A 27,954-nucleotide genomic window follows, 5' to 3' on the forward strand; every position below is an offset into this window, starting at 1 on the left:
ATGAAAAGTATCAAAAATGATACATCCAGCAGTTAAAGTCAACTTTCTTGTCAAAAAGTTGCTTTGGAAACACAATGCATAGCGTTTCTCTATTCATTCTTTGGTGTTCCAATTTAAATTGTCAGGAATACTTTCTATTCCACAGACTAACATTATTGTATTGCTTCATACAGTTGTGCCTCATTCCCTCACACATCTCTCTGAAAATGTATTTCAATGCTTCTGTTCCATAGAAAATGCAACCGGTTTATGCTCCATAATTTAAAAAAAACACTAACACAGCCAAAGACAGGGCTATTCACAGACACCGTTATACACTGCGCTCATGGCTACCTCCGTGCGGCGAGGTTATTAAAGCGGCACTGACCTCACGCGAGTCGCCAGCGGGGTCACACGTGTTTACAGCCAACATGCTGAGAAGACTCACGGCACATTTAAATGAAAATTTCAGCAAGTCCCAGCAACCGCTGTGAGTGTATGAGAACACTTAAATCGCCCAGGAGCAATACTATAACAAAGGAAAATGGCAAATAATCACAATGGCGAGAACTCAAACGAAGCTACAACCTGTTGACCACCACAATTTGAACACAACTCTTGAAAAGGTTTTTGTCACCAATTATAGTAGTGTACATGGTTTGTATTTTACCACAAACTGAAATCTTAAAGAATTAATATCAGTAAATAGGTCAAATGACGAGAGTTCAAAATTGCAGTGTTTCTGGGGAATTGAAGCACTTTCAATTACCTTGTGTTGAATTTGACTAGCCAATGAATTCTTAATGCAATTCTTCTTGAGACTTTAATGGGTTTACTTATGATAGACATGTCTATCAAAATGTGCTTATGTAAGTGAAAAAGGATGTAGCAAAAGAGCTCAAGTGATTGTTTAACAAGGATTCCTGAATCTTGTTTTTCTACTCATGATGGACAGGCCACAATGATAAAGATATAGATTCATCAAAACTTGGCATTACTAAACTATTGATAGAATTTATTGAAATATAAAACGGTTTCAATAAGGAGCACTTAGATCCAAGAAAGCAGCCTTGCTGTGCTTTTACACCGTGTTCTTATTGAGGGACACCTTTTCATGCCAGGATGAATACAACGGCAAAATGTTTAGCACGGGTTTTTGTATGTGGGGTTCATTGTGAAAGCTTTCACAATGGTCACTTGGCAAAGATGTACTTTGTCTCCACACTATGGCATTCTTAGTGCAAGGGGCAAACGAAGCATCTCCATAGCAACAGCCTCAGCGTCCTCGCGGCAAAAACGGCAAAAGACAAAAGGAGGCATAATTGTAACGATTGTTCCTGTGTAAAGGGGAATGGATGTTTTGAAGTCATCTTTTATTTCGCCTGCCGTCGCTCTTGAAAGGCGTTTTTGTGGGCTCGCTAATTAACGCTTCAAACAAACACCGCTCCTGGGACTCGTTCAAACGTGAAGAACAACAAGGCCAAATGGGCTTCAGTACAAAAGGAAGACAAAAGAAGAGCTTGTTCATGTTTGCTTCAATTCAACCCTCAGTCCAGCATGCGTGGCAGATAAAGGCCACTGCGAAGCAACCACCTTCTCTCTGCCATAACTGCAAAAAGTTGGCTTTGACCTGATGGAAAAGTGGTCTCATCAACCAACATTTTTCCATTTTGATTGCGGTCTGGTGACTAACACATACAATTTAATGCCGTTGAAACCTAGTGCTTATTTTTTTAAATTTAGATTTGCTTTTAATGCGTGCTGCAGGGGCCAGGGATAAGGTAGAATTAGCATTAGTGCCTAAACCATTCAACGACAATTTTCTCTCACCATGCGGACAATTAGGTCTTGATTGCAAGCGGTGTTAGAGTGTGCACATTCACACACACAAAGTAGCCTCCAATACCGGGAGAGCAGGTGGTTCATTGTTGGAGCATAAAAAAAAGCTGCAGCCTGCAGTCACAATCGTCTCGTAAGAGCTCTGACGTTTATTTCCTGTCGCTGTGCCACCAATCGTAAAGTTAATGAACTCACAAAGAGATAATCACAGCATTAGCTTGCCACCAAGGCAGCCAACCTACGGCGTGGCCGAGCCAACAGCTAACAGGCGCAGCAGCTTGTAGCGCCAGTTAGGAGGAAGTAGGATCTCGGTATTGTAGCATATTTGTAAGGTGCATTCAAACAAAACAGTGCTAAAAGATAGAAAGACCTTTTCCAAGACTGCAACGTGGCCACCCATGGAATAAGCGATCTACCATCAAGACAGAAAACCACTTATCTGGTGACATTTGCGTCAGACAAATATCAACACATCAAAGAGATTTTACCAAGACTAATCTCATTTATTCGTGGAACAGTAAACAAAGGAAATCAGTTATCTGGTGGGGCCCCCATACTTCATACGTTTTGAGACTTCACCATTCAATTGAATAAAAGTCACAAAACTTTTGACCTAGTATACATAGTCAGTTTTTCACTGCACGCAATTTCTCATCACTAATATTGTTCTTCAATCTAACGCTTCATCAACCAGAATCCCACAACTCATATCACTTCACTTAGTAATTTTCCCAATATTCCCCAATGCCAATGCTTTATCTGTTCCACGCCTTTACAAATTGTCAGCAGGTTTTCATCCCTAAGTACCTTTGCAGTTTCGACCTCACCTATTATCCACAGTATTACTCACTTCTACGGTTCTATTTTAATGCACTCTTCTTTCTTTAATAGCATGATTACCTTTGCTACATCTGTCCCCTCCATCCATTTCATCATCACTCTCTTCTTCCGAGCTTCTTTCATAGTGTAGAATAGAAATCTTTTAGCTGTATGACCTTCCCTGTATCCTCCCCCATGTCCAATTACATCCTCTTCTAATATCAAGTCACTTATGCATTTCCATACTGTCAATTTTGTCAGTCTCATCATCTGTCCCCGACATGGTGTTCCAGTCACCAACCAGTATGAATGGAGAAACAATACCGCCTTTCAAAATGCCGTAATTTTCGCAATTCTGTCGAAATAGCCATTTTGCCTTTTAAGATCCTTCATAAAGGGGAGTGGGTGACATGCACGGTGATCCCTGCTGTCCAATTGTGTCGGGGCAAAGTGAGCGCATTTTGTGAGCTGCTAAAATGTTGTTACAAGTCAAGAGCTGGACGGCAGTTCAAGAGTCAGAGTAAAAGTAAATACAAACGGTGCAACCAGGCTGGAAATAGCGAGCCCTGGGCAGAATAGTGGCTTTGGCGGCCAACTGAATTATCCACCACTGAACGCTGGTCAAATGCCACTGTCCAGTGGTGAGGTCTGGCCATGTGCCTCTGGACGATAACGGATGGCGAGTGCTAGCCAGCTGTCACTGAAGCATTGAATGTTATGGCAGTGCAAGGTTATTTCACCAGGTTGTCAAAAGACTCATGTCAAATGCCTCTAGCCAGGTTTCAAGGCCAAATGTAACAGGGTGAACCCAAATACAGGGAAGCAAGGATGACAGGCAGGGAACAAGCACGAAAAATCTAAAGAAATAAAAACAACTACTAGAATGTTGCAAAGGTTTTAGGAATAAACTAACGACAAAAGAGAAAATTGACAGTTCCCGAATGAAGGCAATCTGAACATGGACTATGATATTACCAGACATTATAATAACCTAGCAAAAACCAAGAAAGCAAAAAAAGGGAATATCCATAAGCAAAATATCCTTTCATTACCTTGCTTGCTTTTCAGGACGTTCATACCTGCAAAACATTTTTTGAAATTATCTTGAAGTACCCTTGTAATAAATGCACTGAAAGCAAACCAAACACACAAACAAGTTCAACGGAATACAATTTGTTTTAATTAGATTCTGATGCTTGTAGGAGTTTTAACACAATTACAAGTAGACAGGTACTGCGATTTAACTTCCTCCGATGCTGTTTAATGACTGCTCTTTTTCTAATTTTCTTACCCCCCGCAATTAAATGTGTTTCTTTGTTTTTACCTCACATTGTTTCCCATTTAAAGCATCTCGTTATTAGCTACTGCGGATATCCCCATGGCACCATTTTTTTTCTGCGTTGCAATCACTTTTGAACATAGCAGCAATAACAATTTACCAAAATTATTTATCAAATATGGTGTAAAGGCAGCGCAGTAATTCATAATGAAATAAAAAGATATATAACTTCCACTGGAGTATAAATCGCATTTAAGGGGAATTTGATTAAATACGAAACAAAGAATAGACGTGTGTAAAAATGATATGTGTGAATATTTTCACACCTGATTCACATGGACTATAAGTCACACCAAACTATATTTTAAAAAAACGGTGACTTATAGTCCAGGAAATATGGTACTTTTTCTCTTCGTCTGCGGCCTACAATACGATAGGCTGCTTGCAAACTCCACTGAACTGGCAATGTCTTCGAAGTTAGTTGTGTAAAGTACACACAATAGAAGTTACACAAATGGATGTAGCAGTGTATCTAATGCAAGCTTTTCTGGTGAATGATGTGCATTGCGGCAAGTTCTCCAAAACAAGCTCGATCCTTTCCACACTAATGAAGAAATTGATCACCTCCTCAAAGCTGAGTCACTTGTTGATTTTCCAATACTAATCTTGACTAAAGATAGTGGATGCTGGTGTTCTTTTGGTAGTGCAAATTTTAATTAAAATGTCTTATGCTTTGAACAGAACAAAAGGGCAATATACTCCATGTAAATATGTGAAAACACAATCTAAGAATTTGGTGGATTAGTGAGCACAGATGGAAATAGAACAGGAGAAAGAAGTTAGCGCAGTATTGCTTTCCAACCACCTGCAGGCAAGCCAGTGAGAATATTTGCACTTCTTAAAAACACAGCGCTGACTCTCTTGTTTTTGGACAAAAGTGAGATGGATAACCCAGCGGGGCTTGGCGATGGTGTTGTCCAATATGCTCAGGATTTGGCGAAAGCGAGACGACTGTAGCAGAAGAAGGCAGAGATGCCCCAAGAGATGCCTCCTCGAGGGAGTTGTGAAATATTTACGGGACATAATTTGGTTTGTTCAAGCCTGAAAAATGGATGAGTTCTTCGCAGAGCCGCAGGCACGACAACATGAAAGCACACAGTGACTCATTTTTAAAAGGGTGTAGGATTTTAACTATCGCCCTGTTGCTTCCCGTAAGTGTTGCGGCACAAGAGTACCTCTTATCTCTAAAGGAGAGGAGTCAAGTTAGAGAAAGTAAAGAGAGCAAAACGTCTAAGTGCCATATGTTCAAAAAGGTGAAAATAGTAAAAACACACAAATAACTCACTCTATAAATCCAAGGATGAGAGGACTACATACCTAGATGTACCTACCTAAGCTTTCAATAATTTTGTGTTATTATTTACCGAGCAACTTTACATCTCTAAATGGCGTTATCGTTTTACATCGTCAACTCACGTTTTAATTTCACAGGGATTTTATGTGTTCAACTTCTTTTCATTTGGAGACGGGGATACACTTCATATTATGTTGCAATGTGAGTTTTGTATTTTCGTTTCTTACCGAAGGATTCACGCTGGCTGACAGTGATAACGTGAATTTCCATGAAGGTGGTCAGGAACCTATTTGATCAAGAGAACCATAAACAATTCATATTAGTCTATGCATGCAAAAGGAAGTCTGATTAAAAGAAAACGGCGCTATAGTTACTTTTAGGGCCACTGTGAAGTGCCAATGTGAGGCTCCCATTGGTTGGTGTAGATTTCAAGATGTCTTGTACAGTGGTCACAGATCAATGACACAACCAACTTCCACTCTAAAAAAGATACCTAAGAGATCTTCTTATTCTTCTTATAAATTATTCATTGTTGGCATATGAAAGAAACTAGTGAACGTGACGAAGACACGGCCATTTTTTCCCTTTTAATACGAAAAAGAGCCACCAGATTCTTTGAACCAATAAAACTTTCTTCTAGATTCTCAACCTCATTATCTCCTTTTCCCTTGTTAGCACGCATGAGCTAATAGCCGGCAGATAGAGCGTAATTAGCTGGCAGAGAACACTGCTGAAGTTATGTTCTCACCGCTTGGTGGCCGGCAGGGTCTTTTTTAAGAGGCTTATGTCGAGGCAAGAGACAAAGTGTCTCCCCTAATACCGTAATCCTAGAACTGACACTTTGCCTTTTTTATTTTTTGTTTGTACTTGATAAACATTTAAGCTTTGTGATGTTTTCAATCTGATTCCCAAAGCCTTTTCAAAGTCTTCATCAATTAATTATGCACTGGCCCTAGCAGAGCAAGTTCAATGATTAATGCTCATGTCTTGCACATAAACCTTGCTTCAATGTCAGTTTTCCAGCACACATTTTTTCTCTTGCATGTACAATGTAATATGAAATATCCCCAAAACAATGCATCGGTCCCATTTTTAAAATTTTATAAGGCTACAGAGAACACCAAAGTGAACTGGCACTATTATCACAAAACTGGGACTTTGGACTCAGCACATAACTCAAGTAGACTAATGAGAACACAGGGAGGTGTTCGCCCACTGAAACACTATCTAATATAAGCCCTGAAAATCCTCTATAATTTATAGTTAGAATAGTATAATATAGTTCAGGCTTTATAGAGTACAATTTACTCATCTGAAATGCACTTAAATGATACTAATAACTGTAATCTGAATACTATATTGCTTCGGACTGTCTTAAAGCTAGGGAGTTTGATCATCTGCTGATAAATGTACAAAAAACTTGTAAAATCAAGGGACTTTATTTTATTTTGGTTTCATGACTACGGTCAAGTAGTAATGGGATTTTTATGGAAAAGAAAGGTATTGGGTAGAACGTGAGAGTGGTCTGAAATGTGTGTCTAATGCCCAATGTGTGCAAGAACCTGGAACAACCTCATACACAAATGGCAGCTCTCATTTGTCACCAGCTCCTGAATATGTTCCAGTTTCTTCTTTGAGAATTCCAAATCATATTTTCTCAAGAATTTTGCCTATTCCAGCCACCTGGTCGCCTTCCTTAATGTAGGACTGCGTTGAAAAATGTCTTTGTTCATAGTTCTATTTTCTGAAATCCAAATCAGAAACATTACGTTTGACTTAAAATCTTAATTTTAAACAATCGCTCTTGCGGAAACCAAATTGAAGCACTTTATAATCCCACAAAACAGTTATAAATATATTTTGAGAGACAAATATATTTCTGACACAAAAATTAATATTTTCCAGACCCTGCTTGCCATGTAAGCATATATACAAAGTTAAAGAGCGTTGGATTCTGCCAGCCACAGAAAATTAGTATATTTATTAGCACCCAAGATGAACATTATGACTTTATAGAAATATGACATTACGGTCAGAGTCAGCACAGACTGAAGTTGTTTACGCATAAGTATACTGTGACAATAGCATTTGACCAGGAAACCACATTCAACGCAGAATGTATTAGTTTGACACCTAGTTTGGAACTCCAATCCTATTTTAAACCACTAATTGAAAAGCAGTCCTAGTTTGAAACTCTAATCAAAAGCCTACAGCTGCTTGCTATCCTATATCCTAATTTTAAAAATTCCAGTTTAAAATATTTTAGAGACTTTAGTTTAAAAGCATTAATTTGGAACCCTAAATATAAGTTTTAACTCATGTTTCATATATTGATAAACAATGTTTGACTCTAACCAGTCAAAACCAATGTGTTTTTAAGTTAGGATTGTTGTTCTTCGTTCAGTAATGTGTAATTAGTGCATACACTGGAACTGGCAAAGCGTGTTTTGTATATGATTAACGTCAGTCATACACAAACACTGCTTGAATGTCAAATAAGCAGTGTAAATGTCAGTGTAAGAGTTAAAAAAAACAACTTTGAAATGATTAGGAAATAAAATGTTTGTTTACCGAGTCATAATTGTGCCTTGTACCACAGCTTTTCTGAGTAAGCTGTCGAGAAAGGCTCATTTTGTCTGACATAAGTTCGTTTTTACTGCAGCCTGGAGAAAAACAAACCTACCTAGGATGAGTGGAGTGCAGCTATCACTCATGCTGAAGCACCACATTGTCACTGATGTGAGGGTTGATTCAAGGTCAGAACGTGGCCAACTTTTTAATGTCCCAGAAAACTTTACTTCCTCCAAGCCTAATCCATCCTGAACGGGTTTAGACCCACAATGCTCCTGGAACTATACAGTTAATTTATTAGTTGTATCTGCAACAAAAATCCAATCCCTAACCTTGTCTTCAAAACCTATCCTGAGTTTTCTAGAATCAATGCTTTTCATCTTCAAGTGCAAAATAACTTTGCAGGGACGGAATTAGAGCTGATATCAAAAGAAAACCAAAAAGAATTAAAAGATAAAAATCGAATACGTAATTTTGGGAAGACCAGCAACAACATATGAACTACATTTTTAATTTTTGGCAGAGATGTGTTTTTCCCCCCAGATGTCAAGATTCTACTCCAGCATTTACATATTGCAGCCCTTTAAATACATAAAATCAGTCAGCATTATTGTTCTCAGATTTGATTGACTTATCCAAAGTAGATATTCAAATGCCATAATTTTTACAGGCTTGCACACACAAAGATGCATATGCACATACGGACTAAATGTGTTGATTCCAATCAGGCTTATCTCCTGCTGAATAATTGAAGAGTCATTAATTAGAGTGCTCACTGGTCCCCGCAACAGTATTTTCCTCCAAAGAGGGTTAATGGCTGAGCTGCCTGATAACATAGCACACTGAAGGTTTGAAGGGGATGTTAATACTACAACGCACTAGAAAGGTAATGTGCTAAATGTGCATTTGGGTGTTTGACTGATTTTGGTGAAGACACTGTCCCTGCCACCTTTCACCGTTCTTGTCCCCCGTGTTGCATATTGTGTTCAAAGAAAATTGAGAAGGGGTGCAACAAGATACTTAAAAACGTATTACAGTGGTACCTCAACTTTCGAACGTCCCTACATCCGAAATACGTATTTGGTTACGAAAAGCTTCAACGAGAAAATGTTGACCAAAGATATGAAAGAAAAACCCTGAGACGCAAAGTTACAAGATGTAAAATGCGATTCCGCTTACGAAAAATTCAAGTTACGAATTCACTTCCGGAAGGCATTAATTTCGTAATAGAGGTGCCGCTGTATAAAAAGGAGTGAGATACGTAAAAACAATTTGAAGGAATATGTCGATGCTTTGTGGGCTTTTAGCCCCAACTATGGCATATCTTCTAAGGCAAAAATTAATATGCTTTAGGCCTCTGTTTGCTCCCCATTAGCATTGGCGTGAGTGCATAGCAGATGGTCCGGTTCTCATGTGACATTCGTGCTTGAGTGTCAGGTGAGGCGCAAAATGAACGCAGAACACTTGGGCAATCCAAGTCTGCTAATGGGATTTAAAAATCACACTATCCACAACCATAGCTGGTCATAGTAATGTCTACAAACTATGACATTATATGAAATTTTACGTAGTGTATTTCCATCTTATTCTGATGTTCACATTTTGAGAGAAAAACACTACACAGCTAGTCCACTTGTTGAGAAAAAGAGATTAGAAAACTGCATCTTTATATTGATAGAAGAAAGTCACAGTATGTCATTCATGTGAATTACAATACCATACTATATACAACCATATATAGTGCCGGGCGTTCTGCGAATATATTTATATATACTGTATATGTTTGGTGAAAATACAGGAAATCATGCAAATATAACACTTTATTTCAGTTATTCACCTCTAATTCTCTTCATAATATTCAGAATAACAATAATTACAATTGGCCATTGCACAATTCCCAACCGTCTAAAGAAAAATGAATACCACATTTCTCACCCTGTGCCAAACAAACACAGAGAGCTACGTACACACAAGCTCGGTAGAAAAAAAAACAATACATTTTTTCCTACATTTTTGTTTGTACAAAATTCACAGATTTTTAAGTCAAGGCGGTAGCCAAACATCTGCAGAAAAAGAACTGCATGCTATGTGACAGATTTTATTTTTTAGAGGGAAATGGGAATGGGTTGGATTTTATGAGAATGAAGATGTAATTTTATATATATATATATATATATATATATATATATATATATATATATATATATATATATATATATATATATATATATATATATATATATATATATATATATATATATAATCTATTTTTGACAACATAAGAGGGATTGAAATGGTAAAAGCAGCATAACATTGCTGCATGGGGCCTTTCTGTCTCAGATCGTTGTGTTGTTTAATACGCACATTAGCAGATTAGCAGTGCCCTTGAATATATAATCTATTCACGGCACATGGCACACACAAAGACTATGCAAACAATTTATCTCAATTATAAAACATTAAAGCAAAGACACGTCATTAATGTAATGCAACTGCATGTAATATTCATAAATCATCATTAACACAAAACCACCCAAATGCCTTTCTTTTTTGCACGATTATGGACATGCTATTGACATAAAAACCATAATAAACACACAGATACATAGTATCCAAAACAATAAAGCTGAAAGGCTGCCCATGTCATACAATTAAATTGCATTTAAATTGTCCTGAATTAGTGGATTTAAAAGAAGTAGATATATTAATATAGATAAATATATATAATGAATATTATATATTTTTTAAATTATGTATTAGTTTTTTAAGGGGGTTGAAATCGTTCAAGAAAATATTAAGATTTTTCTAAATATTCTGCATTATTAGAGAAGAAATTTTACTTCAAATAAAATTGGGGAATACAATCAGGAGTTTTCTATGTGATAAATTCTGACAAGGACGGTAGGTTGTGGCGTGAGAAATGACGTCGCCTGGGAGGATTGTCATTCTAATAGCTGCGCAGTAGCGTGCTACCAAACCAACTCATTAGGCCTCCACAATTTGGTGCATACAGCTGGATAGATGAGCAGATAAGAGGCTTTGCAATTCATAGAACGATATCCGCGATCTTTAGAAATGTCTCTCGCTTATTAAGATGGCGGCAATGTGAAGTGGACACCAAAATTGGACGCTGAGATTCTTAAGCCGAGCAGGATCCTTTTGAAAATGGCTCTTGAAAATAAAGGTTAACTCCTCAATGGGATTGAGCACTTGGGTATCAATTGAAATCAACTTTTAAGGGGAGTAAATTGACTCCTGAAAATGAATATAATACAACAAAACCACCTCACTTAAAACCAAAATCAGATATAATGCGTCTTTTCAACCATGGCTTCTTGCTCTATGAATCTGCAAATGTTGCTGGCCATCATGCTACAATAGTTACATTATTTTTTTACGATTTGAGTCGACCCATGTATTTACTAAAATTTGTACTTTTAGTTACTCTGAAATGCTATTTTCCAAGCGATCACTGAACTGAATAAAATAGCTCACTAGTGCTTAGTTTAGCAGGTTTTGGTGGGCTATGACGTTTAAGGAGACAGCTTGTGCATTTAAATCTCTTCAATTGAGAGTAAACCATTGAGACAGTCTAAGCTTGCCACTAACATTCAGCAAACCATTTCTCCACTAATGAAGCCTTCCATTCCATAGTAAACAAATAAATAAAAAATATTCCCACCAAATGGACATGAGTATCCCACGGCAATATTCACCATACTGGACTCCGGCCCACCATGAGATGCAATTAATGAGATCTTGTGCCCTTATCTGCTTCCAAGCGACCTTGACTCTTACTCACTACCCCAGGCAACTACTGCCACTACCTGTAATCAATTGATCTGCTGGGAATATGCAAATGAAATCAGAACAAAGCATTCCAGATGTTTGTGTTGTTGTTGCTGGAATAACAACAAAATAGGGAATGCTTGGAGGGAAATATGTACCGTATCTTAAATTCTGAGTAGGGAATGTAGCATCTGAATTACTGAATTAAATAGAAAACAACCAAAACATAGCAAAATCAGTAGAATACAAAACAAACTTAATAAAAATATTATAATAAACTATCAAATTGAGTGCCATAGCTTATTATTATGGTTAAAAATGTGAGTGAAATTCTAGAAGAAACGTTTTTTTTTCCCCTTAACAACGCTAACCATTAATTCAGTATGTCAGGACACGGTCAAGTATTTCATATATGGTCCATATAAGGAGTGTTAAATGAAAATATTCCCAGTATGTGTGATAGTATATCGGTGTCATATACTCTAATTGTCGTCTGAAATGAGACATTGGTTATTATTATCATGCTGACTGTGTTTACATGTGTGAATGTGAAACGACAACATGCAATTATATCTAGAAATGTGTGCGTCAATGTAAGCGTATATGTGAGTTTGATTGAAAAGCCCTTCTATCTGAAGGGCAGATAAATTAATGAGCTCCCTGTCATCTTCACACCCACCGAATCAATTGCAAAACGCACTTCCACAAGATTTGCCTCCTTAACAAGCGCTGTATCAATTGCAAGCATATTTTCTATGCATCTGAATCCATATTATATAAAATGAAGGATAGATTGAGAAGCTCAGATGGTATGTAGCCTCTGCTTCAACATTCAATGTTTCATTTCATTATCAAATTCCATATCTAGCGCTTTGCAGCAGATTACAGAAAAAAACCTCAAGTGCTCTAAAAAAGTCAGAAATGCAATTGTAATTCAAAGCAAAGCCCATTGAGATTCACACTAGTTTTAATGATCTTAAAACAAAAGTCAATTATACAGAAACTATTTCCTGTGGTCGTTAACCAATGAGATGCTAATTCTAGTTATATAATAAAAAGCATCAAATCGAGAAGCTTTTTACAAGGTCTTAAATGAGTGGAAATTTTGGACTATATGGCGCATATGAATATAAACCGTGTTCCCCAAATTCATCATGAAAAGTCTATTTATGAACGCAATGGACTATAAACCGCATTGTGTTATGTGATATTTACACAACAAAACATGCATCTTATTAGTTAGTAAAAAAACAAATTAGGATAGGTTTATAGTCTTAAAATTAGGTTAACAATACGTATACAGAGAAGCTACTTTCTAATTCATAAAACAAAGGCCAAAGTCAGAAATTACTTTCTAAAATCTAAGGGGCAAAGAATATTGATATATCGAAGCTTGTTTCATTGGCCCTAAAGCAAATACTGAACAGGTGCTACTTTCATACATCTAGAACAAGGGTGTCAGACTCGGGTTGGACAATTTTAGATATAATATTTAGATTTTTTTTAAATAAATGGATTAAAAGAACTGGATTAAAAGCCCTGAATATTCAGTTTTTTTATAGATCTAAAACAATGTTTACTGTAGCTTTTTAAAATATATTTTTAGATTTTAAAAAATGATTTTTGAACTAAAAACACAGAAAAAATGGTTTAAAAAATTACAATTATTGATTTAAAAGGGGGAAAATCAGGAAATTTAATACACATCTATTCTCTTCATTTTAATTTGATCCTAAAACAGAAAGTCGGCACTCGTGATCTACTTTCTCAGGCCGCACAAAATGATGCGGCGGGCCCGATTTGGCCCCCCGGGCCACCACTTTGACACATGTGATCTAGAAGCTCATTTTTTAAGTTATAAACCAAAGCTCAAAAGGTGATGCACTTACCAAACTATTATTCATAGGCCACATTTGGATTGGAGAGATGACATGGGAAAACTGTGCATCCAAATTTTTAGAGCTGAAAATGACAAACAAGCAAACATGGTGGTCGGATGAGGGGGTGAGGGGGACTCAAATTGAAGTAGGTGAGAGAACTTTTGTTGTATTCAAAACTTGTGTTTCTACAGATGTTTGGCTCAATGCTGCCTTTGCAAAACGCAACGTTTTGGCACTTTTAAGACCATAAGTGTCTGTAAACGTGAATAGAAATATGCAGTCAACATTTGACGTAGGCAGGTGTAAATGCGGTACGCTTGTACAATATGTGTTGTCACACCTCGTCGTCGTAGTGCCGTTACAGTGCAACTACTGTATAATCTAGTCAAGCACAAAGAGTTCTTTCTCTACGTACAGCACGTATGTGTGTGTATGTGTGTGTCACAGTTGACCTCCGGTACAAACTTATCTGTTTTTGATTGTGGATTTTGTCGGCATTTAGGCGAAAGCAAATCCATAGTCAATTGTCCTCAACAGCATACTGAGAAAATCCCATCATCCACTGTAAGTAGAGCAGGGATAATAGTCAGGGCAGGCAACCTGCGTAATATTCGTTGGCATCTTACTGTAAACCTTTCTGGACAGGCAGAGTCAATCAAGCAGAAAAAAAAAGTGAAGGCACAAATAGCTTAGAATTTCACAGAATGCTAAAAGATAATTTGAAAGTCTTTGCATACACTATTCTAACTTGGGGGGAGGTCTTAAATAAAGGAAATTCATTTTGAAGCTCATCTCTGATCTCAATAGGCCCATGACTATTGATATACAAACTAGTATTTATGTTCTAAGACCAAAGATCATATAGACACGAGCTAGAAGCAATTAATTCTGATATTAGAAGCAAACTTCAATGGTCTTAAAACAACAATGATTCAATTAGAAGCTACAAATTGTGGTTTGATTAAAATAGGTTATTGGTAATATCTTTTTTTTAAAGTCATAAACCAGGAGCAATGAAAACCTTTTGTTTCCCAAGCTATTAAACCAATTGATACAGGACATTTAGAAGCTATTTTTAATTATCCTAAATGAAGGAGCCTGCATGGTAACATTAAAAAACCAACTCTGCTGTAACATATGTGCTCAACGGAAAAGACATTTATCTTTACAATTCAGCAAGCAATAGGCCAAGCACGTAAACGTGGTGTAAATGGCATTGGTTTTTGCCTACTCAAACGAACATTATAGAAAACGAACAGACTATGCAATCCATTAATGGAATCGAGTTCAGAGAGAGTAACTGTTTTTTTTTTCTGTTACGATTCTCGATATTTGATTTTGCCTGTCCAGATCAAAGGCAACTTTGAAAGAAATCTGTGCAGCAAATTTTCAGTCAAATCTTAAAATGTTAGTTTTCCATAGTTTTGTTCGATTCGTTCAAAATTAACATTGAAATTAATTGGATGATTATATCCCCATTCTTTTAAAAGAATCAACCAAAATTTCAAAAGAGCTGCAGCAGATTTTTTCTATCCAAGTCTTTTCCAAGGTCTTCCTTGGAAAAGCAGGACTGTTCCACCCTGTTCCACCCTATCACATTGCAACAAGTCAATACTTGAAATCACACCAATTCTCTAAAGTAAACCATCATATTTTACATGTTGACAACAGAAACTGCAAATGTTGCCAGTGCGGTACCAATCCCTTAAAACCCATCGTTTTAGTGGTATTCACAGTATTAGGTTGTTGTGGTCCATTGAAATCTGTTGGGGGTGATCTGAAAAAAGAAGACATAAGCTTCCCTGGCTTAAATGTTCCTCAAAGTCATACTAAGCCAGTTTGTGTCAATGTTTTACATCTTGAAAAAAAGAAAAGAAAATCAGCCTTCACAGTAAACCTTGTTTCAAATAAAACAAAGGGCGAGGAGGCCTCACTGATGTTTCCATCCAGTCATCAGAGGGTGATGACAACAAGCCCAAAGGAGGCATTCAGGGTTCCTTGATCCTGGTGGGACCTTGGTGTTTTCAATAAGTGGAGAGTTTAGAAACTGCACTAGTATTGCACCCGGCTATACTCAAGCACTAATTGGTGCCGTAAATGATATTATAGTTCCTTTACTAATAAAACTGTCCAGGGTTTCCTGGCCCAAAGCAACCCACTAATAAAAGTTTACAACTAAAATAATGTTGACTCAAAAGTTAAAGCTAATTTTACAAAGGGAACAAAAGGGTGCTAAAAGATTAAGAGTTCCTTTGGAGTAGCTGTCGCCTATGCTTAATGATTAAGTGCAGGTCAGATTCAGCTAGCTGAGATCATAGTGACAAAATAAATGTCAAATTGATCTATTATGGCAAATACAAGGCCCATCATTTTCATTTGGATTAACAAAATAAATTAGAAAGAATTGGAAATTATCAACATAACAATTTATCCGAGTCGCTTTGACCGGCAACAGTTTTTTTTGTTCTTGTTTTTTTTTTATAGGAGATTGATTTGTTTTGCAGGAGAAAGGTTTATCTTGAACACTTTTTCAAGCCACTATTCATAAATTCTACCAAAACATTTTCCTTGATAATAAATATATTAATGCAGGATTTACAACTCCCCTGCGGACTGTTCACTGAGCAAGCTTTCGGCCTTGGAGAAGTTCTGTCTCAGATTAGATGGTGACGTTTCATATTGTGTGTCACAGAGTGACAAACGAGCGTCCGTATTTGTTGAAAGGTAAGGCTTACTTTGGCGGTGGCTATTGGCTCTAGGGGGGAGCTTTGGGGGGTATGGGGTCCTGATGGCTGGTGTTGGGAGGACTCCAGTGTTAACTCCAGTGAGGACCTCCTGGCCAACCTGGATTACAAAACATTCATAAATTTCCAGCATTTGTACCACAAAGTGTGCATGCTAAACGGAACAAAACAGAATGTTTACAAAAAGCTAATATGCCACCCATTGTGAATAAATCTAGTGAAAATAACAGACAAATTGGGGGGATGTCACTTTTTCAGGAAAAGGAGAAAAATCAAGTCAGGGGACAAAACAAAAACAAATGTGTTCCGTATTCAATACATAACTAGCAATTTGGAGCCCCATCAAATACATGAGTCGTTTTTAGGGGGTCAAATAGGAACTCGGGTTTAGTTCCTTACCAGATTATTATTTGCAAACATCACAGGGGAGTAATTTGGGGCAAATGTTTTACAACATATTTTCTATTTAATATAATGCACTGATTAGAACAGTGACTGTCGTACCCCAAAAGAGGCAGTTGGTTAGTTATAATCTAAATTCATTTTTTATTTGTACTTAATTAAGTGAACAAATTGCTTTAGTTTTTGATGGGATAGAAATCATCGTGCTCGTAAATTTAACCTACTATTGGCTGGCCACCAATTCAGTATGTCCCTCGCCTCTCAGCTGAGATAGGCTCCAGCACCCCACACGACCCTAGTGAGGATAAAATGAGATGAGATGAGATACAACAACAGACCCGGTGAATCGGAACAGAAAAAGTGACAATCCCCCCGAAAGCCAAAGTGATATTTAAGCATCCCTGAAAGCACTTTGGTCCGCAGCAGGTTTCTGGTGTGTTGGAGGTAGAGTGATCCCTTCGGCTTTCATGCCACTTGCGTTCAATTTTTACTCTGCTGTGCTTCAACTTGACAGGTTACCTTTTCCCCAAGTCGATACATGTCCAGGTGGAAAAATAAACATCTTTTTTTTTTTAATTGGATTTAAATTCAGGTGCTTTATCCAATATGACAGTACATAGACCTAGTTTACTCTCTTATCATTATTCATTAGAATTAGGCGTCGCAGCAACATGAATGATCATTAATTATGAGCATTTGTTGTGTTGGTAATTGTGCTCAGAAGTGTGGAGGCATGTCTTTCAAATAGGATGCATGAATAATTAATGGACAAAATGTATCTTTTTTTTAAATTTTGAAGAAGCTTTTCCGTCAAATTCCCGGATTTGTACTCTATGTTTGTGAACTAGTTAAGATCTTTAAATTAAGCCTATCTCATCTCTGCGGGTGCGGCAGGACTTAAAAAATTGAAAGTTTTTTGTTTTTACAGAAACACTATACCCAGTGTAGACAAAAAAATATCCGACCCTAAGCCCCCAACCCGTGTGCGGTCGTTTGGTCGCCGGTCTTTTGGTCGCCGTCTTTTGGTCGCCGGACTTTTGGTCGCGGTCTTTAACCTAATAATTAATTAGGCATTAAGTATGACAAAATAATAATTTGCAGTTTGTATTTAGGGAACCTTCCGGGCGACCAAAAGACCGGCGACCAAACGACCGAGTACCCCCCCCCCCCAACCAACCCGCCCCCTCACACATGCACAAGTACATGCAATATGTCTCCCAAATCAATACCCACAATTAACTATCAGCAAGGAGAATCTCCCTGATAACTATCACCTGCCATCCCCTAGTTGTCACCGCACAAGAGTGAGCGACTACTCTAACAATCCGCCTAATTCCTCATCCCGCTCGCTTATTATCTCACTAAATGGTGCTTGTGCAAGAGGAGCAGGTGTTGGCGGTGCAGCGTAGCGATTGTTGTGTGAACTACGGTTTCACAGAATTAGAAGGGAAGCAAGAGCAAGAAAAAGGACAGCTGTTGGCAGAGAGATTGCTTGGCTTCACTGGCCCCTTGGTAATGAGGTAGTTTGTAACCCAAAAAAGAAAAAAACACTTTTGTTTAGCTCACAGGTGTCAAGCTTAAGTACTGGGACTAGATCTCACCCGCTGGATCACTTTAGCGATCTGTCTCGATAATACATGCACTTAATGAATCTTGTTAAATAGGGATGCTATTATTTTGGCAAAAAAAAGATCTAAGCCATGGTTGCGCCTTTCGCGACTTTTAACTGATTTTTTTAACCAAAAGCCTAATATAAATAGAACACTGTTTTGCTCGTCACATATTTCCATGTCCTCTGAATTCAAATGTAATTTGTTCTCGATAATAAGAATAACATTAACATATGCATATACAATATATTAAAAAGCTGCTATTTATCCAAGTCCTGCCATGATTAGAGAAGCCCTGCCATTGATGGAGACCCACCCAAAGAATTGATTGTAATTGATTACACGTCACCATCTTGTGGCAAAGTATTGTTTATATGCGATGGCACAGAAACTGAGAAAAGGCCAGAAATCTGAAAATAGCTGAATTTGCCTTTTGTCGTGAATAGGCATCATTTTACTGTAAAAGGATTAGGTGATTAGTGTATTCCTTTATAAGGTTTTCACGGTGACCCTTAACTACCATATGACCATGATGAAATGAGTTTGATACCCCTGATGACTCTTCGTTGAGCCCTGCGAGGACCAAAGTGCCCAGTAGGAGGCAGGTGAATTCTTCAAAATGTTTAACCAAAAAATATACACCCTTCCATCCTATGGGGAGCTCAGAAGAAATATGTCCTGCTACATCACACACATTGTTAGTCTGCTGTTGTCATCCAACTCTGTGTTTGATGCTAATTGAAACACATTACAGCTTCTGCTGGGCGGAAACTCCTTTCCAATAATCCAAAATGTCATGAAGGTCCTCGTCCTTGGCAAACTGCACCTTCTTGCGCAGGGCGTGTCCCGCCGCGATGTAGGAAGCTTCCTCTCGGGGGTTCTTCTTGTATGGGCGAAATCGCTCCCAGATTCGGAGTGTGCTCTCTGACGAGTACTCTGGACTGGAGGAGTACCCCGAATTGTAGTTGTGATGATGGCGGGCAGGTGACAGCTGAGAGTAGGCGGTGGAATCCCTCTTAGAGCGTCCTAGCGGTTTAAGGAAGGACGCCTTCTGGCCAGGTGTGGGTGACTCACTGCCACCCTCATAGTAGAGCGCAGGGAAGGAATGGCGGTGTTCGGAACTGTGGTAATCGGGTTGAACCTCCAGATGGTGTTGGTGCTGTTGCAGACCGTGACCAGATGCCCCACCTCGACCTCCACTTCCATTGCTACATGCCATGCCACCACCATTCATGCTTACACCGCCACCCCCATTGATGCTCCCCATGCCGTTACAGCCCCCTACTCCACTAACTACTGGGCTGCTTCTTTCTGATGGGTACTTGGGAGGGTCACTACGCTTTTCAGCAACATCCACATTAAATACCCGGCCACTCTTGGCCGTTCCCCCGGCAGCAGGGACTCCACAACGGTTCTTGGTGACACTGGTGTCGGCACTCAATTGCCTCTGAAGGGGGCGCACCGCATTGGCGGGTGGTGGGTCACGGTACGGAGGGGAAAGGAACCCCCCTCCACTGATACCCGGTCGCTCTGACAGTGGCATCACCAAGGGCACTGGAGCCATGGAGGGAGGAAGAGGCTTCTGGTGAAGTTGAGGATGAGCTTGAGGGTGTGGAGGAGTTTGAGCTTGTGGAAGGGATTTGGGGTGAACCTTTGGGGAAGAGGCCATAATTTGATCTTCTTGACCAAGGGGCAGTAGGTTCCGTGGCTGGGATGCCATGCAACCAGGAGGTTGCGCCGAGGTCAGGGCATTTGCATTCTCCATGTTGTTGGAGGTGTCCAGTTTGAGCGCATCAATGCAGTTGTTGATTATCTGGTTCACTTTGTCCACTTCCTTGGCAATGGTGGAGATCTCAGATGCCGACCCGCGCCCATCGTCGTCCGAATCCTCCACCATGTCTGCCGCCTTTTCAGTTCCGCCACCTCTCATATCCAAGACTACCTCCCCACCTGCACCCACCGCTACCATCTCTCCCTCTCGGCTTTCACCGGCTAACCCTGCAGTCCTCACATCCATGTAGCTCCCTTTGGCACCCATAGCCTCGGAAAATGCACTGGCCATCTTTTCCATCTGTGGTAAAGTGGAGAGGCGGGAGGAAGTGGTGTTGGCAGAACCGTGGAGCATTCCCGTACTGGAGGAGGCTGACGGGGGAAGCTTGCTGCCCGCTCCCCCTCCATGGTGGTGCTGGTGGTGGGTCTGATCTTGGAGGCGTTGCATTGCAGCTGGGTCGTTGGCCACCGCGGCTGCCGCCTCCGGTCCATACCTGAGGGTTGACGATATCCCACTTCATGATTTGTGTTTATAAAAATCCAATTTTGATTATATATGTGACATAATATAAGAAAATAGTTGTCTCTAATGCTTATCCACACTAACTTTTAAAAAAGCTGACTATGTGAATTTTGGGCTAATTTGCAAAGTAAAAGAATTGAATTCCAATGTAGCATTTTTACAATTTTGATGATCCATCAATTGTAAGTAAAGTAGAAACTCTGTTATCTCATAGCTTAAAGGTATTAGTTTGAGACCTACTTTTAAGTGTCGTGGAAATTATTTACTTTATCATTAAAATAATTTGCTAACAAAACTTCCTCCTCTACATGTATTAAACGTGCATATTAGCGGCATATTGCGTTTGGCATAGTGGTTACTTGGAATTTCCATATATTATCAATGTATTCTACTCCAACCTATAATTTACATGATATGCAAACATGGAGTTATTTGAATTTGTAAAATGTGTAACTGGTGATGAAGATAATGATTGTTACTGCCTCTTGAATGGTTCTCTTCAAGCCACTGATTATGTAGTGGTAGAAGATTTGCTTGACTTTGGCGCAGGCAGTGAAGGATCAGTGAGAGTCTGAATGTGTGTGTACGGAATGTGTATGTGCCTTGTGACTGAACAATGACCAGTCTAGTGTGCAGTTAACATTTTGCCAAAAGTCAACTGGGATATGCTCCAGCACCCCATGACGGAAGGATGCACTTGTTTCTGATAGGTAAATTTGAAAAATTGATTCTGTAATTTCCTTTCAAACCATTAGCCTCTGTTTGGTTTAGAAAAGCAAACTACAACCAATATACATGTTTACTTCTGGGTGAGAGCTCTGCAAATTATACTGATCATAATTTTTGTCACTGAAAAGCCATGTACAATTTCCACCGAGCACCAACTTTAGGGTCTTAAATATGACTCATTCTTTCATACCTCATTTCCAGAATTGTTTTTTTCACACTCAAAGCTTTTTCTTTCTCCTCCTGGATACGTCGCCGTCTAAGGCAATAGTAGACACAGCCCAGGACGATGACCATGCCAAAGAGACAGCCCAGAATAGTCATGATGTAGTGCGTGGTGGTGGATGAATTGCTGCGATGATCCACTAGTCCCACAGCCCGTGTGGTGAAAGACAGGCAAGTATGGTTGTAGCGCTGAGATTTTCCAACAGAAGCAACGCAGTAGGTGTAGTTGGTGTGCGGCCGGAGCTTATCCAACATTACTACCTCCTTCTTGTTCTTCAGTGGCATGATGTCTGTCACAAAGGTATGGTTGTACTGCGACATCACATACATTTTGCTGTAGGGTCGCGGTATCTGCACCACCACAACAGCACTGAAGAGTGACACAGTTTGGAGCTTCATTGAGAACTGGTGGTTATAGGTAGGATCAGGAGTGGATAAAATGTTTGGCTGGGGGTATAGGCCGGCATCTGGGTTATCCAGGCCCATGCCAGACCCGTCTAATTCAGGCCCCACCGATGAAATGCCTGGAATAATCACACCATCTTGACACCGAGTGGAAAGAATAACTCGGGCATTCCTCCCATGTCCCGGGGACGGGCCAAGAAGGGGGTAACCATTGAGTTCACGTGGAGTCTCACACTGGAGGCGGTCGTATGTGTGCGTGACATTATTGAAGGCTTCCAACCAGGTGAGAAAGCTGTAGAGGTCACAACCGCAGTGGAAAGGGTTACCGGCCAGCTCGCACACGAGGAGGTGGTTAAGAATAGTGAAGGTGGATGGATCCAGACGCGTCAGTTTGTTGGACGACAGGTCCAGGCTACTGAGGCTTGGGCTTTCCCAGAAGGCATTGTTGGAAATGACCTCGATGAGATTGTGTTGAAGGAAGAGGCACTGCATCCGACCCAGGCCTCGTAGCATGCCCTCCGTCAGGTTAGTCAGCTTGTTGTAACCAAGCTGGAGAACCTGAGAGAAACACAACCCATAAATAACACTTTTTTACAACAGTACCGACACAATATACATAAAAAGACTTGTGCCAAACCTGAAGGTTCGCCTGTCCAGCAAAGGCCCCGTCCTCAATGTAGCTGATCTCGTTCTTTGTGAGGTTGAGGTCAGTAAGATTCGTGAATCGGTACATGGAGGTGAGAAGTACGGCCTTCAGCTTATTCTCATTCAGCCTTAGATCATGAACCTGTGAAATGGGTTCAATTATTGCTTGTGAACTAAATGTGTTCTTCTCATTCATTGATTTATGGAATCTTAAATGGGTCCTAACAGAGCTTGTCTACTACTACTTGAGTTTGACCCTGGCTTAAACAGAGCTGGGACTACCAATTGTGTTTATAATTGGCAGCGTTCCATAAAGAGCATCGGACTTGGGGAGTTTTTCAAGAAGTGAGCTAATATATTGACAGCTGATAAATACCTTGTCCAACCCTATCTGAAGAGTCTCGACATTTTCATTAAAATACCCGATAACCGCAGACTACCCAGTCCTAACAATGCTTAGTTCTCTACTGAAATCATAGTAGAGAGAGTAGAATGTCCTCCAGGTTGTGTAATTGTATAACTGGCTGGAGTGTATCCAAGTTGATTTTGCTTCCGGGTGAACTCTGAACTGGTCAACACTAAATTAGAAAAAAATCTCCCATCACAACCAGTCCCAACGGAGTTTGGTGTCCTCGAAAATGTTTTTCCTCATTAAAAATGTTGAGCCGAGTATCGTTCAAGGGCCTTTGACAGCAGAGAAGATATGGGAATGGAACTGATGACCTTTCAGCCTCAGGACAGCATGTTCTATCTACCCAGTGATTCACAGCTTTCTAATTTCTGGCTGGTAAGGCTTAAAGTCTGTGAATTAACTAGACATAATTTTATTACTAATTGTTGGGGTTGGTTAAAAAGACATTTACCTAAAAAAATACATCATATTGAAAAAAATCCAAAATTATGGGATTGCATAGAATAGAGCTTTACTGACCGTGCTGTTGATGTGCTGGGGTATGGTTTCATATGGAGGCTGATTTTGACTGCAAATTGCCAGCCAAACATAGCCTTTGTCGCCTTCAATAAGCCAGCAGTCCCCGCTGACCACAACGGGCAGTCGCAGGAACAGTAACGCCGGAAGAAGTAGAAGATAGAGGGCCATCGTTAGGACAGAAGCACAGAGACAAAGATAAAGCTCAGCGGATCTTGCTGGGGCTGCAGTGAGACACGAGAGGTTTGTTGTGGTCTTCACGATGATCAGATATCGAGTTCCAGCATTGCCCCCATTTTAGGTGCTCCACATCAAAAGGTTCTGGAGATGGTCCCACCAGCTGCTATTCATATCTCCAGCGCAGGTTCTTACTACCACCTTTGAGCGTCTTCAGCTGGTGTGCAGCAACTGAGGGAACATAACCAAAGTAATATGAAAGAAAAATCCCATTTAAATTGAGCATTTCCTGAAATTCTGGACAAATGATATAGCCAATATGTGCATATGTGAATATAAATCGGGCTGCAAGGCGATCGCATGGTTAACACACGCGACTCAGTTCTGAGATCGAGGGATTTCATGCTCTCCCGGTGCCTGCATGGGTTTTCATCAGGGTCTCTGGTTTCCTCCCACATCCCCAAAAACATGCATGGTAGGCTGGTTGACCTCTGAATTGTGCATGAATGGTTGTTTGTCTTAGTGTCCCCTGCAGTTGACTGGCAACCAATTCAAGGTTTCCAGGGTCCGAAGTCAGGTGGGCGAACTACTACATCATCAGGCTAAATATATTATTCATGATATGTATATATAAAATCATTCAAATTAATGGAGTTCCATAGTTTCAGGCAATAGTGGGTGGAAAAAAAGAATTAAACAAAAAAAATCCTGGTGTGCTAAATCCTTAGGAGTAATGCCAAATCCATTAGTGTCTACAAACGTGCAATTAAATCTCAATAAAGCCTGCAGGTAAAACCATTTTAATAGAAATTTGGCCTTTTATGAAGCACAAATCTTCTATAAAGGATCACAGACAAAGGTTTATATCCTGCATGGGAACAAAAATGCAACTGAAGAAGATTGCAAGACATCATTTTTGACATGATTTTCCACCCGAAAAAATCTCAATCTAGGACGACGGGCTAAGTGGCAAGCAGAGAAGAATTCTTGTAATTTACATGTTTTAACAGGACGCTTGCTGACATTTGGTTGTTTACCTATCTCGTGGGGATAAACCGCGGATTAGCCACTAATCCGCTATAAAATATGATGAGCCTCATCTGGGTGTTGCAGGCTCCTTTAATAGTTTAGATTGCTTCCCGCAGTGGCATTGAATGACAGAAGGACGCGGTGACGTCCCAGGGCTTTTAAGAATACTCAAAAAAACAAAATGACAGCTGATTCCAAAAGATAATGTTGGATGTCTTTGGGTTTGTTATTTATTTGTAGCCCTACTGCTATGCTTCAACATATTAAATCAAGGTCGATGACAACACTACCCTTAGAACATGTGAAATTATACAACAGAGACTTACTAAAACCTGTCCAACTGAGCCAACTCAGAAAATTCAATTCATATATTTGATGCATTTTTTTCTTTTCTGTTTGGCCCACCTGTGCATTTTGGAAGGAAAAAACAGAAAACAAAAATCAATCAAATCCTTGAGCCCAACCGTGGTCTACACCTTGTTATCAATTTATCAGTTTCATTTCATGATGACTGGATGAAACAATCTAATGTCCCGCAGAAAATATTGAGCTGGTGAGTGACATCATAAGTTGTTTTCCTTCCCCCTGATATGATAAAAGTGACATTTATTCCGCCTCGCCACCATGAATGATGAGTCCATTAAGCGCTCACTTGTTTACTGACTGACGTTTGCTCACCATGACGGTCATTAGTTTACTTGCATATCGAATCCATTCTGCTGACGGCATCCAGGAGTTATTTATTTTTTAATCACAGATGTTTTCTTTCTTGCAGCTTTGCATTGATTTTATCCAACTTATCTGGCAGCATGTCAGCGAATCACAACTTGATGCCTTTTGTCTCACTCCCCCGCTGCTATTTGACCACACTTTTCTTGTCTAAATGAGCACTTTGTATATAATCATTGTCTATCACAGTAGTAGTTTAATTAAAAGTTGTTGAAGTATTTATTTCCCACCTCACTCCCAAAAGTAGTTGAAGTGTATTTTTCGCTTACATACGTGTCATCCAATGTTCCCTCAAATTTTTTGTTTGCCTGGGGAGAAAGACAACCTCCCCGAGTACCGGTGTGAGCAACATCATCATTGCTCGCTATGGGCACATACCAGTATCACACCTGCCATAAGCAGGTGTATGTCTACTACACATAAATGATTTAGTAATAATAAAATGTAATGATTAATATGTATGAATGGGCGGCCCGGTGGATGTGTGGTTCGCGTGTCGGCCTCACAGCTAAAAAAAAAATAAAAAAAAATGGGATTTGATTTTGTGCGCTCCATATGATTTGCTGTGCGCAGAGAAGACGAGAGTGGTGCGCAATTGTGCACGCGCGCATCTTAGAGGGAAAATTGGTGTCATCCATTCATTTTGCAAACAGCTGCCTCTATTGACACATATCTTAGAAGCCACATTGTATAGAGAGCTGGCAAATCACAGTATCAAGGGAAATTTTTGACTCCATTACACGTCATAAAACAAGGTAGCTATGGCAATTTGAACTAAGTACTTCATCTTCCATTAGGACACCAAGTTATACAGGTAATTAGGCAATCGTGAGAACTCAATCTGAAACCCATTAAAGATGCCCTTATAGAAAGGCAGGAGACGGATCATGGTAGCCGAGAAAAAACAATCAATCGATATTTTTATGCTACAATTTGGCATCTCTAAAGTTTTATTTACGAGTATAACAGGAAATGTATTGCTCACCCCAAAACTGCAGGATTAACTCATCTTTTTGACTCCTTTGTATCAAATTGTCTGAACTTTGAGATTCCACTGATATTACAATTTCTATTTTTAACACTGCAAGATAACATTAATTTCATTTGGATGAAAATGCATTTTGAAGTGAGGAAATAGAAAATGCACAAGTGAGGATGCCCTTTTATGACACGGATGTGGCTCCTGTTCCAAATGAACCAATTAAATTTAAATACGTTTTAAATGAGAGTCAGGATACATCTGCCACCGTTTGATGTGCCTCTGATAAATCAGATGAAGTTCATCTGTTCAAACAAAGTGCTACACAGGGCAATAAATTAAACAAATGTTCACAAAACAAAGGTATATTAGCTAAGAAAATCAAATTAAAAAACTGGAATGTAAATCACAAAAGAGAACAGCAAAATTAACTGGGAAAAAATATGGCTACAAACAAGTCAACATATGACTGGGTGTTTATCACAAAATCTTAGAATTTAGACCAGGATCTGTTGATTTTTTTTATATCCAATACCAAAGAAGGTATTGTTTTTCAGCCAGAGTGAAATCAAATGAAGCCATTTTTTATGTTAATGAGATAATATGACACCCAGACCCTGAAAAACAAGAACCCACTTCCTCATAAAGGCTGCAGAGGAAAGAAATCAACTGTTTATAGACAAAAAAAAACATAATAAATTCAATTGAAACTGCAATCTGTGCATTTATGCAAGTATGAGTACATTATTTTTCCTAATCCTAACTTTTACCACAGTTAAAATATGCAACTTTTTCATCAAGGCCTAAGACACAAGCAAATATAGCACATCAAAGCACTTACTAAATCCAATCAAATCTATAGCGGCACGTTTTTAGGAGGAATCTTTTGTTAACATGTTGTTTTGTCTTTATTAAGACTGAGTAGCTCCCCACTTCATAAGGCACTCAATCCCAAGAGGTGGCACATGGGAATTCTGCCGAGTTCTCAGTTTCTTCCTGTCAACCCACTTGGTTCAAAGCAAAGTGTACGCTTGCTGTAAACGACATGTCGAGAACGGAGAACGCTCCGAGAAGGCGTGAAAGTGGTAAAACGAGCCGGGAAAGGAGCACGAAATTGGTTTTGAAGTTATAGCGTGAAGGCTCTTTGTGGAAGAGGATCACACGTACGGAGTGCTAACAGGCTCGAATTCAAGTGACTTTCTGTTGTCAGCAGCTGTCATAATGAACGACATATCAATCAAGTAGGTTTTCAGTGAAGACTGTGATGACGCGAAAAATAAACAAAACAGCAATACAACCTACCGTAATTACTCGAATATAACGCGCACTCGAAAATAACACGCAGGTAATTTTGGGCCCAAAAAATTTTTTTCTTCGTTTCACGATTGTTTTGTTCAAACAAATTTATTCATTAGAATCCTTCAAATGAAGAGTTCCTCTCTCTCTTTGTCTGTCCTCTCATACATCTCTTCGTTGAGAATCCTATCAACGTCCACGCTTCCTTCATCCACTTCCTCTTCCTCCCACAACACATCATCCGATTGGCTTTACG

General features: G+C 39.4%; 1 protein-coding gene across 6 annotated transcripts in view; it reads right to left on the reverse strand.

The window, feature by feature from the left end:
* LOC144077678 (protein phosphatase 1 regulatory subunit 29-like) overlaps positions 1 to 27,954 on the reverse strand; it is a 91,257-nt gene that overhangs the window by 1,743 nt on the left and 61,560 nt on the right. Inside the window, exons 5-14 of one of the 6 annotated variants that reach the window (XR_013301064.1) lie at positions 23,492 to 23,896; positions 22,553 to 22,702; positions 21,479 to 22,473; positions 19,093 to 20,530; positions 16,246 to 16,354; positions 13,520 to 14,072; positions 7,954 to 8,122; positions 5,645 to 5,750; positions 5,498 to 5,556; positions 3,692 to 3,716 (exon numbers count right to left, since the gene is read on the reverse strand). Coding sequence is in view for 3 of the 6 variants with exons in the window: in XM_077605581.1 (XP_077461707.1) it covers positions 16,106 to 16,354; positions 19,093 to 20,530; positions 21,479 to 22,473; positions 22,553 to 22,702; positions 23,492 to 23,659 (3,000 nt within the window). In the remaining 3 variants the exon portion in view is untranslated. Of the gene's footprint in view, positions 1 to 3,691; positions 3,717 to 5,497; positions 5,557 to 5,644; positions 5,751 to 7,953; positions 8,123 to 10,088; positions 14,073 to 15,983; positions 16,355 to 17,878; positions 20,531 to 21,478; positions 22,474 to 22,552; positions 22,703 to 23,491; positions 23,897 to 27,954 lie in introns of those variants that run through there. The other 5 variants (XR_013301065.1, XM_077605582.1, XM_077605581.1 and 2 more) reach the window with 5 other exon arrangements.

The sequence above is a fragment of the Stigmatopora argus genome, chromosome 7 (genome assembly GCF_051989625.1).
Source record: "Stigmatopora argus isolate UIUO_Sarg chromosome 7, RoL_Sarg_1.0, whole genome shotgun sequence".
Taxonomy (NCBI): Eukaryota; Metazoa; Chordata; class Actinopteri; order Syngnathiformes; family Syngnathidae; genus Stigmatopora; species Stigmatopora argus.